The following is a 12,272-nucleotide window of genomic DNA, read 5'->3' on the forward strand; positions in this document are numbered from 1 at the left end:
AAGTAATTTAACAATATAGCCATACATTCAGGCCTGTAGCTCAGAGTATATGGTGTAGTAGTATAATGTAGTGTAATAACCTGAAGGTAAAAGTTTGCACGAGTTCATTAAAAATCTCAAAGTTACTGTATAAAAATACTCCGCTGATTCTGAGGGAGTCCGGTGTGAGTCACTCGCTGATTTTTCATGGGATGAATCGGTGTATCACCGCAAGACTGCGCTTGTTTTTAAGCAGAGGACTTGCTTTCCACCACTGTAGGCCTGAGTGCAGAAGCGTACACCGACAGGCCTAATTGATACCAACTGCTGGATGTGAAGAGGTCTGTTCTCCTGAAGTTTTTAGTTCCCCAGAAAAATGTGCATGGTTTCGTATTCCCATCAACGCCGCTCTCCTTCGTTCCACTTAAATGTCAGCCCCTCGGGTGTAGGACACGGGAAAATAAACCCGTGGATTCCCGGTTTAAGGCTGTAAATTACACTAATGTTATTAGCTGTTGATATTCCAGTGAAGTAGCCCTGATTTTACTGGCACGTTTGGTGAGTCATACGTGAGTCATAACATGTGGGTGGGAGTGAGCGCTGTGATCCGTCCTGCCGTGTTGTGTTTGCCGCTCCATCCCGACTCCCAACTGCGCTACAGTAGTATCCGGGCAGATAACAAGTCATGTGATCGCCGGATCTCCTCTCTGAATTGCAGGAATAACCTCCTACTCACGGGAAAAGCGGCGCATTTGTCCCGTATTTCAGACTGATAGGTGCGCTCTCGCCTATAGGAGGACCATAAATAACGCGCGGTCACATCAGCAGAGCTTTATAGACTTTACTGGAACTAAAACACCACCGCGCACTGTGCAATCTCACCGCTGGACATTTAAATACACACACTGCACAAAACCAGCGTAAAGGAGCGTGAGTGGGTTCAAGGAGCACTCGGCCACTTTTACTAATTAAGTTCTTCTTCAGCTCCAAAAAGAACGATAGAATAATCCTAGTGACGTCACCTAGGTATGGACTTTAAAACTAAATTAAAAATTAAACTTGCGTGTTCATCTAGAAATGGGAAGCTTATGTGACAGCAGGAAGGAAAGCTCTAATTAAAACAGTATTTAGGTGCATTATTGGATGTCTGGAACTCACTGGGAGAGTGAGTAAAGCTTAAAGGCAGGAGCATAATCTGAAGTGTTTTAGTGTTTTAAACAGCTTTCTTTCTCATCTTTACATAAGAGGCTAACATGAAGTGGGAGTGGATGTCTTTGGTTCTTATGATGCTGCTGCAGTAGTTCCCGAACTGAAGGATGAGGTTTTAAATGAAAGCTGAGATTCAAGTAAATGATCTCTCGTTTTGTTTTTAGGTAACAATGAATTAGAAACTAATTATTAATTAAGTGAAAATGTTATAACAAAACCTTTTGTTAATGTTTCTGCCTCTTCATATAACCATATAATCAAATAACCTTTTAGTTCTGAACAAGTTGATTTTGATTGTGTCTACTTTATTAATGATTTATAAGAACACTGAACATTACAGTAAACTGCTGTATTTCATATTCTGAGACTTTGGGCTTCCAAACTTCTGTAATCGCACACCTTCATCTGGTCATTACAATGTTTTACAGCTACTTTTTAAAAAGGTTTCTGTTGATGACTGCTAAATGAGTAGACCTCGACTGATATAGGATTTTATGACCGATACCCAATAAGACCGATAATTGGTGATTTAAAAATGCGATATGTCAGACTTTTTTTTTTCTTGCAGACACACATAACATAAAACATATTAAGTAAATCTGATTATGCGTAGTTGTTTATGAGTCCTTTAAAGGTAATATGACTATAGATAATGTTTTATTGTGCGTTTGTGACGATCCAAAAAGGTGTTGCCAACAGGGAAGCTGCAGATTGCCCTCTGGTGGACAACCTATGAAACATCCACGTTCATAACATGGTTGAAGGGTGTTTCTCTTGTCTCTTTATTTTCATTTTCATTTTTCAGCCATTCTAAATGCCGATACCTATACATCAGCAAACAGCTAATATTGGCCTAAATATCAGCCCTGCCCAAAAGATTTTGGCCCCGCCCTAACTGAGCAGTAGAGACTTGCTTCAGCAGCATGATTTCACATAACTCTAGCTTCTCTTCACTGAAAAATAGTATTTTGTGCTTTTGAGGTATCCGTATTTACAGCTGAATTTACAAAAACTGTGCATTGCTGAGCCAGATTTCCTGTATTTTTACAGCAGTTTGTTACTTCATATCTCAGAGGCTACATTCAAACATATATAAAGACAGCCATTGGATTAACATGCACATAGGCTGTTTATATAATCTCAAAACTGGGAGGTCAAAGGTCAACAAGTTCAGCTCATTCTTTTTGTCAACTCCTCCTGCTGCGTCATCATCATCATCATCATCACCCAGCTTTTCAGTCGTTGCCGTAGAAACTGTTGCCAGGGCACCCGATGCACGTAAGTGATGCAAGTGATCCAGGTGCAGAGAGAGTGTGGACCGCAGGCCGTGTGGACGAACTGCACATGTGTATGTGAGGAGTTACAAAGAGTTTTTCTGTAAACTGATCCACACCAGCCTCAATGAAAGATAGTAGGAATTTGGCTCTGGGCCCTTTTTCCACAATACTCGCTCCACCTTTGTGAGCTGTTCCCACCTGGGGGGCTGGGTGAACAGATGCTCAGGTATAGAGTTAGAAAAGTGTGTGTGATCAGTGCTTGTGATCACAGTATTACAGCTGAACATTTTTTTTTATTGATTTAATTCTTTTGTTTGAGCATATGAGCAGTTATTTATTCACTGAGACCTTCATTTTAGTTAAACTCTGCCTTATTTCCAGCTTTTCTCTCTGCAGAGAGGTTGCTTAGCATTCAAGATGTAAAATTAAGACTTTCTGTCAGTGTTTATCTCTTACGTTCCATATTTGGATCAAACACAGTTGAAGGGGTGGACGTTTCCACCAGAGAGGGAAGGCGAAGCTTTCATTTCCATTGCAGATTCTGATCTTTCCTGAGCTTTACTACAGTTACATAAAAATACATGAGCTCATACTGTTTCATGCTCACGCTGGAGTCCAGTGTTGCAACTAAGGACTTGTGAAAGTGCAAAAATAACACATTTAAAGCCCTGAAAGTCATATTATGATGCTATGATATTTGTTGTTTTAAAGGACTAGTTTGGCATTGTGGGAAATAGGGTTATTAGCATTTTTTGGTGTAGAGCTTGTAGAGACAATTGATTGCACTGTAACATCTGCACGCTAGATATGTATAAAGATGGTACCAGCAATTTTAAAGATGAATATTAACACATTACCTGTGTTATTTGTTTAATGAAAACCCTTTGTTACCTTTGGTGAGAGGACGACTACCTGCCCCAAACCCTAACTGCCAGGCAGAGCTAAGTTAGGTTTTCCTGTTTTATCTCAAAATTTCTACCTATTATCATCAATTTTCAAATTGTTTGAGTGAATCAAAATTTCAAGTTATAAAGTTGACATTTCGAGATACGAACCCAAAACTTAAACTTTCCTTCAGTGATAGAAACCAGATTCCATGGTTTGCAAATCAGTGGATATTTCTTCACAGAGTAGAAACATGTTCAAGTTTTCATTGTACAATTTCAAAATATCTCAAAATTTCAAGTCAGGTATCCCAAACCTCTGGGTAAGTCTGATTTTCAAGAAACCAAACTCGAAATTTAGACTCTTACCTCCGTGGTAGAAACCAACTTCCATAGGTCCCAAATTAATGAATGTCAAAGTGTTTGTGTCTTTCTTCAAATTGTAGAAATACATAAAATATTTAGTTTTACAATGAATTCAAGTAATGTTCTACAAAAAAAAAAAAACTACACTTTTAAAAAATCTGAGTCCACTATTAAAGTGTTTTAATGTTTACTAAAAGAAAAACTACAACTTAAATATAACAATATAAATATAATATATACATAATAATATGGAAGCTTAGTTCCACAACGGATTTTTTTTCCCCAGAGAGAGGTAAGTCGAAATTTCAAAGTATTAAGTCAAAATTTCAGGTTATTATCTCGAAATTTGGAGTTGGGTATCCTAAACCTCTCAATAAGTCAAACATTCTAGAAAACGAAATTTCAAGAAACTAACCCGAAATTTTGACTTATGGACGGCAAAATAAATGAATAAAAATAAAAACATTGAGTGGCGGAAGTAGGCTTCCACACAAAGCAGCAGGGCTTACTCCCCTAACTTTAATTCTTAATACCCTTGTCCTCCTGACCCCCGCGCCTCTGCCTCTGCCCCTCTTTTGCACTCTACTCTAATTTGCGTGCGCGGCCTCGCGGGTGCGGGCACGCACATTGGGGGCTCGGCCCTACGCAACAAAATGGGAGCGCGCATGACTTAAAGCCTGCTGTTGATGTGTCGCAGATTTTAAAAAGTGAGAGAGGCAGGCGGCAGGAGTTTGGCGTGAGGGGAAGCAGCAGAAGCAGAAAAACAAGCGCTGACGCGGGGAGCGAGCGGCCGCAGTGACACTGTGAGGGTTTTTCCCCACACACAGACGCGCACACTCGTCTTTAACTATTTCCTTTATTTTTGCACTCCGACAAAAGAAAAAAATTATAATAAAAAAAGCAGAGATCCAGTTCGCGTCCTGTTCAGGAGGTGCGACCCAGCGCTCAATGATGGAGCTGTCATCCATTGGAGATCAAGTGTTTGCAGTCGAGTCGATAACAAATAAGAGGGTGAGAAAGGTAAGAAGCGGCGCTGGTGACAAACACACTTGAAATAACTCAAAACAACTTATTCTCTTGTGTTGTTTTCTCTCGTGAAGGAGCGCTCGGCTCCTGCCTTAATGCACAACAAAACTAGGCTACGCACTTTCCCTCCAGTTTACGCTAAGAGATAAGACTAATCTGTTTTCATGCAACTGCGCCAAAGTTTAACATTGTTTCACTGCGCGAGTCGCATCCTGTAACCTTCCTGTGCAGCGGCTCGGCTGCTGCAGCATGTTCATGTTTTGAAGGAGCCTACGCAGTTGTAGTGAAATGAGGAGAAAAAGAAGATGGGGGTGTGTGACCTGAAAACCGGTCTAACGGCCAGTATGCGGGGAGCTGCGCAGTTTATTTTCGGTTAGCTGGTGAGCGGCGCAGCGGCCGTAAGCGCTGCGTAATGTCGCTGATTGCTGCGTGATGGTGACCCATTGATTTTTACAGTGGAGGCAAGAGCGGCAGGGAGAAGAGGACCTCCCGGGGGCGATGTTTGAGCAGCATGTGCGCACAGTAACGTGGAATCAGCTCTTGCATGAGTTTAACACAGACCGAACTCACGCACCCCTATAAACAAACAGTTTTCCTCCTCGTGCGCGCCCCGTGCGTCGGGGTTGTTATTTATAGCCGCGCATATGACTGCGATAATTGTTTCTAGCAGAAAATTAAATGTTGCGCAACTCCACGTTGTTTACATGTTCTCGTGGCCCCACCTATACGAGAGCGACGTTCTAGAATGTGCCCGGGAATTGTGTAAACCGGCTCGTGTAGCCATGTGCGGTCACGTCATCGCCGAACGAGCGAGGAGCTGCAGCCACGCAGCCCCGCTGTCATTGACGTCACCCCCTCACAAAAACACCCTTAAAAAAAAAAAAAAACAGAGAGAGAGAGAGGGGGGAGGACACACACACACACAAAAAAAAAAAATCCCCGTGACCCTCCCTCCCTTATTTCTTCCATCACTCCACACTTTAAAGCGACAGCAGCTTGTTACTGTATAGGCTGGAGCAGATTTTGTGTGTGTCTCTCTCTGCTGCATCTTCTTTAAGTGTGCCCCCACCCCCTTCCTCCTCTGTCTCTCCTCAGGGTACTGTGGAGTATCTACTGAAATGGCAGGGATGGCCCCCGAAGTGAGTAAGCCTTGAGTCATCATCTGGTGACTTCAGCCTCCTTCAGTGTATATTAATGAGTGTTTATAGAATATGCTTCTTCACACCAGAGCACCATCTCTAGATAGACAGTTTGACTGTGTGTGTGTGTTGGCAGGTACAGTACCTGGGAACCAGAGGACAATATTTTGGACCCTCTCCTGGTCCTGGCCTACGAAGAGAAGTGAGTACTAACAGAAACTCTTTCATTGCCTGCAAAGCAATTTTGGTTTTCCTTTCGTTCTCTTGGTCACAGTTTGTTTGTGTTGCCTTGTTTCTGACCTCTCCCTCTGTGTCTGCTTCTCTCCCAGTCAGGAGAAGATAAGAGCTCTGGCCTATCGCAGGAAAGGTCTCAGACCGAGGAGGCCCGTCCTGCGGGTAGCGACACTTACCTTTCCTCTTGTCTCACAAACCTTTGTTGTATCTTCCTTCATTAATCCTGACTGCTGGCCAGGCTTGTTTGTTTAAGGGCAGTTGCACATTTGTCCAGGTGATGACTTTTGGTATTTGCGCACACACACACACATACAAAAAAAGATCCTGTAATTAGTGCAGTATTCACAAGTTTTGTGAGAGAAATTAAAGGGGCATTCCATCAATTTAACATTAAACTTTAAAATATTTATGGGACTTAAGAATCCTCAGAGCACTTTTCTGCCCTGGGAGAAGGGAGGGGGGGTACCTCAGGGTTCAGTATCTTGCCCAAGGATACTTCGACATGCAGACTAGAGGAGCCGGGGATTGAACCACCACCCTGTAGACAACCTCCTGCTGCCAGAGCTGCCTGACCTGTAATCCTGCTGTCTTTTAGCACCGAATGCAACTTGAGCTTGAGCCTGATAACCCCAGTGACATCACCGTGACATCAGTAGGATTATTTTTCAAGCTGTTTTCACAGGCTGAGTAGTACTCAAGTTTCATGTATAAAATTGCCAGAGTGCCCCTTTAATTGAGAAACAGAATTCCCATAAACAGCTGGGAATATGAGGGGGAAAGGCATCACTGTAAGGTTTTTGTTGTTGTTGTTTTGTCTTTATGGTGCGTAATCATCCAGACATTTTAACAATTTAAAACATCAAACTGTCAGCCGAACACTTTCTTTACAGAGTGCACATATAAACAATCAGTAAGAGACAAAAGGTGTAACAGCCTTGATGGTCTTTAAAAGGGATGTGTTTGGGTTGTGGCCCTGAATGGCGGTTGCTTGGCTACAGCTGTTAAAGATGCAATTTGTAAAAAGGCTCGCAAAACGAGTAAAGGTGCAGTACCTTTTCTAGAGATGGAGTCGCTGCTGTCGCTGTCCACATCCTGGCTGATTTCATTTCATTTGTGCCGCACATGGACATCAGAGCATCACTAGGCGCTGCTTTGCTGTAGAAATAATCCACCGGTCCAGTTCTTGCTATCGTCACGATGAGGACTGGAGACGGTCCTTAAAACAAACTCCCACCAAGAGCTTCAGCCATCATTGGATTTTTTTTTTGCTGCCTGTCCTTCAGCATGATTAGCACGAGGACAGAATCACAGCCTGTGCACTGCTGCTCCTACTTCAGCGTGAGCACAGGCTGGACACCACACTGAGTCACTGCTGCCTCTTGTGGTAAAAATTTGTATTACAGGACCAGCTGGGGTTGAAACAAAAAAAGCAAAACGTACGTGTTGCACCTTTAACCTCCATTTACACCTTCTTGAAGGAAGTTTAGAGAACAGCTCTGCTGTGCCATGAGAGGATTATTGTCAGTGGGGCACTTTTATTTGTGGCAGATTATGACACATTTTCTGTGTTAATGAGCATTCGCAGCAGAGGGATTGTGTGTGGTTTTTTTTTTTTTTGGTGATCGTAGTAAAGAAGGTGTCACACAGTGGAAGATCATGGCTCATTGATTAGTGTTTAGTTAATCAACCAGTTCCTGCAGAACTAATCATTTTCCCAGCAGCCCTGTGTTCTCTTTTGAGTATTAAAACAAAGCTGGCAAATATGGTGAGCAGTTAAAGTTTGCAGCTTGAAAGTCTGCACAAGTAAACACTCTTTGCCACAGAGGGAGAGTGTTGGTTTGGTGTTCTCAAACAGAATAATGCAGGACTGCATTTCCCATAAATCTGTTGTCTGTCTAAAAGTGAATGCATCCTGTGTTTCACTGTAATTCAAATGACAGAATTGTAGTTGATGTTTCAAAATGAATGCAGCAGTCATGCAGCTGCTGACCTGTCACCATCTCTGTCCCAGAACGTTTTTGCCATGGACCTCCGCAGCTCCCACAAGATGGTGGAGAAGCCCCCGCCTCGCATTCGCCTCTCCCTCACCAGGTCCATGAGCACGGACGTGGACCAGGTTGAGCGCGGCGGCATGTACCGGCGCCAGGCTAGAAGGAACGGCAGGCAGAGGGTGCCCAAGGGAAACAAACACATGCGTCTGCAGAAGAAGAAGGTGGAGCCCATGGAGGAGGATTGGGGTGGCACCAGTGAAGAAGACAAGTCTGAGAGTACTATTGAGGAGAGATGCGAAGGCAGTTTATATGGTTGGTTGGTCAAGCTCTTAAGAAAATGAAGCAGCCCTAGCATGGCCTTTGAGCCTCAAAAATTCTCAAAATGTGCCTTCTCTTTTTTCAGGTCTGTCAGAGTGCAGCTCCCCTGCCTTGCTCGAGCGACAGGACCTGGAGTTGGAGGTGGAGGAGAAGGTGGATTCTGACCTTACTGTGGTAAGCTCACAAACGTGGATTGGCATATCAAGTGAGGCCAAGTTCAGTTTCACACAGAAACAACCACTTGTGTACGACCAATCAAAGGACAGCGCCTCGGCATCTGAGGCCAGACCGGGCGATGCGGTTTCTGTGGGTGACGGGCCAGATTCGGACAGATTCGAGGAGGGCGTGGAGTCAGGTCCAGAGAGAAGCAACGCGACCTCAGTGATAGTGAGCATCCAGGGGAGCAGGGAGACGGCAGGTGACGCTGCCGCTGTCTGCTGCCCGGCTGAGGTGAGGAAGGAGGAAGCAAGAGGTGACAACCAGAGCGTTGCCCCAAAGACTGCCCCCACAGCAGCAGCAGACCACCCGGAGACAGTGATCGTGACAAAAGTAACTTTAAACTCTGTGACGGTGACATTTAAAGAAGCGAAGGTAGCCGAAGGCTTCTTTAAGGGCTACTGAACGAGGATGAAGAGAAGTGGAGAGAGAGCTCAAAATAACCATAATTAGACTTGCCACTCATTTTGTACATGTAAAATGATTGTGTAAGTAAGAAACGCTACATGTTTACAAAGCTACACTCATTTACCACTGAGTTCAGTAAAGATTTTATTGCCTTTGCATTAAAAATGAGTGGTAATTTTATCATTGTGGCTCATTTATTAGATGCGAGAGGAAGCCTGAGGCCCCTAAAAGAAAAAATAAAAGTGCTCAAATTATCCATTGCAATCCAGCAGACTACATGGAAGTCAGCGGCTGGTTTCTTTCCCGGGGCCGCTGGGTTCACTGAGAGTGAGACCCATGGTGAGACAGCAGCATAAAACAGTGCAGTTCAGATAATTCTTTCGATGCAGTTACTTTTCTCAGAGCTTTCCAGCAAGACATCAGTCTCACACTCAGATCGGTTCTCGGGGCCTGTTTTCAGTCGCTCCTCTTTCTTACAAATCTTTTGTAAAGATGTTGCTGTTTTTTGGGTTTTTTTTTTTTTTTTTTTTTTTTTTAGTATTTGCACAGAGCTAACCGCATGCCCTGTCAGTCTTTGCCACACATGCTCAAAGCCCTGTCCTGTGCTTTGTTGAAGAGGGTTATTTCTGTCACAAAAGAAAGGAAAAAGAACAAAAACAAAACAAAGAATTAATGCCTGCCGCTTAGCTGAAGTTCTGCATTTCAAGGAGGATGGATGCGCAAAAACAAGTACTCAGTCGTGTTTGCTGTCTGTCTGTCTGTCCCTTAACTTTTCAAGTATGAAATGCTACCTGGTTCTATTTTTGTATTACCATTTGATAGTCCACTCTTTTCACTAGCCTTTGTGTGTATCAAAAGAGGAGGCATCATTTTACACAGTCGCTGTGATGCTATGTAGGTTATGTACAAATGGAAGCAGATGTACATTAGGCCAGACTGTAGTAAGCTTTTATTTATTGCATGTCACACGTATAAGCTAAACTAACTTATGTCACTCGGTGTGTCCCAAAAAGTCTCTCTCTGACAAACATGTCTTCTCTCTTAAAATGCATTTTTACTTTGACTGTATTTCCAATAAATGTGTACTACAATAAATGCCTCCTGGAGTGTGTTGACCTTCAAAGAGGGTGTTCACAAAGAAATCAAGGTTTAATTTCACAACAGTTTCCGTTCTGCAAAAGAGGCAAAACTCATCAAAAAGCCACTTATGATACACAAATGTATCCAAACACAGACATGCGGTTAGGTTCATAAGTTTTTTTGGGCAATGACACGTTGTAGTTTTGCCTCTGCTCACCACCACAGTGGGTTTAACCCTGAACATGTTAGTGTTCTAGGCTGAAGCAAGCAGTCAAGGTGTGACTGAAGTGCAGTGTGACGGTGAGGTGAGGTCTGTCCCTCGTTATTTCATGATAAATGAAGCAGAGAAAAGATCTGCGGATGTTAAACTTGCATTTGGTAGCTGTTCACTGAAACTTGATATGAGGTGCAAAGACATGTAAGTGAAGGAGGACACCATTAGGTAAAACAAATACAAAATCAACCTGCCGCAGAGAGCGATCACAGCAAACTATCAAGGCTTCTTTAAAAGAACGAATGCAAGTCACAGAAGCACAAAAGGCCTGAAAGACCAGAAGAGTGCGTCTAACCAAGTCAAGAACACTCTGGTGGAGGTAGGTGTGTCACTGTGAAAGTCTACAATCAAGAGACCTTCATGAATGAAACTACAGAGTTTAGAACAAGATGCAAACCACCAGTTACACTCAAACAGGAAGGTCAGATTAGACTTTGCCAGAAAGATCTTAGAGAGCCTGCACAGCTCTGACAAACGTTCTTTGGACAGATGAAAATAAGATGAGCTTGTATCAGACTGATGGGAATAGAAAAATATGAAGGACAGAGAAGCATAGTTGTCAGATATGGTGGTGGAAATGTTATGGTATGAACATATATACACATACTAGTGGAACTGGCTCACTACTGTTTATTGATGATGTGACTGCTGATAGTAGCAGCAGGATGGATTGTGAAGTCTACAGGGCTGTACTCTCTGCTCACATTCAGACAAAACTGAGCAGCTCTTCACAGTGTAAATAATAATGACCCAAAACATACTGCAAAAGCAACCCAAGAGTTTCTCAAGCCAAAGAAATGGGAGCTTCTTTAATGGCCAAGTCAGTCACCCAATCTCAACCCAGTAGAGCAGCTTTTCTGTTAAAGTGAATACAGAGAGACCCACAAACAAGCAGAAATTGAGGGAACTGATTTCTGTTTGGGCGCATTGTTCAGTGCCATAATAAAACCAGCAAGAGCTTCTTTAAAGTCCTGCTTTATTCCACATATTTCAATTTCTAATGAGCAAAGAGGTGATGGTAACCCACTCATGTGCTCCCAGATTACCCTTCTTCTGTCTTCACTCACACACATCTGTCAGTGTTATCAGTGTCTCCTTAAAGACAAACAGCACTGGACTGCTTTCCAGTGCAATCCAGTAATGCTGCCTTGAAATTTGGCAGTTAAAAAAAAAATATATATATATTTTTTTTTTAAATTGTCAAATATATATATATATATATATATATATATATATATATATATATATATATATATATATATATATATATATATATATATATATATATATATATATATATATATATATATATATATATATATATATATATATATCTCTGTGTGTGTGTCACCACTAGAGGGCATATTCCTCTCAGGAAAAACATTACTGTAAGTGACGCCATCAAATTCAAGTATGTCAGAGGTGAAATAGTAGTGGAGCTGCTGAAATATCAATGTTGAGCTGAAAAAGGGAAAAGTAACCGGTAAATTCACACAATCAGCAAGGCTTTGGACACCATGGAGTAGAAATGGATGTGCACAGGGTGAGCAGATGTCCCTCTTTTAGTGGGACTGCACAGCATTTTTATTCCTTGTCCCCCTGCAAAACATGCACTTTCCTAAAGTCTGGCTGTTACCCAGCATATATGAAGGGAAGGCTTTTTATTACAGCCAGAAGAAGGTTATCCTGTCTGATGCGATACTCAGACAGAGTTACAATTCTTAAAAAAGTCACAAAGCTTTGCAGAATTTGTTGAGTATGATGGAAACTACAGAACAGAAAATGAATCAGTAGTGTATTCAGAAAAACTGAGTTTTTTCAATATATGTGCATCTGTGTTTCATAACTGGATAGAAATAACTGAATTTGTC

At 42.3% G+C, this 12,272-nt stretch overlaps 1 protein-coding gene across 1 annotated transcript; it reads left to right on the plus strand.

The window, feature by feature from the left end:
- The first annotated feature begins 4,406 nt into the window (after positions 1 to 4,406).
- Positions 4,407 to 9,227, plus strand: cbx7a (chromobox homolog 7a). Its single transcript, XM_030736248.1, has 6 exons — positions 4,407 to 4,735; positions 5,837 to 5,880; positions 6,017 to 6,082; positions 6,210 to 6,276; positions 8,126 to 8,417; positions 8,509 to 9,227. The coding sequence occupies exons 1-6, from the start codon at positions 4,664 to 4,666 to the stop codon at positions 9,042 to 9,044; spliced, it is 1,077 nt and encodes a 358-aa protein (XP_030592108.1). The 5' UTR covers positions 4,407 to 4,663; the 3' UTR covers positions 9,045 to 9,227.
- Positions 9,228 to 12,272: the final 3,045 nt, after the last annotated feature.

The sequence above is a fragment of the Archocentrus centrarchus genome, chromosome 8, assembly GCF_007364275.1.
Source record: "Archocentrus centrarchus isolate MPI-CPG fArcCen1 chromosome 8, fArcCen1, whole genome shotgun sequence".
Taxonomy (NCBI): domain Eukaryota; kingdom Metazoa; phylum Chordata; class Actinopteri; order Cichliformes; family Cichlidae; genus Archocentrus; species Archocentrus centrarchus.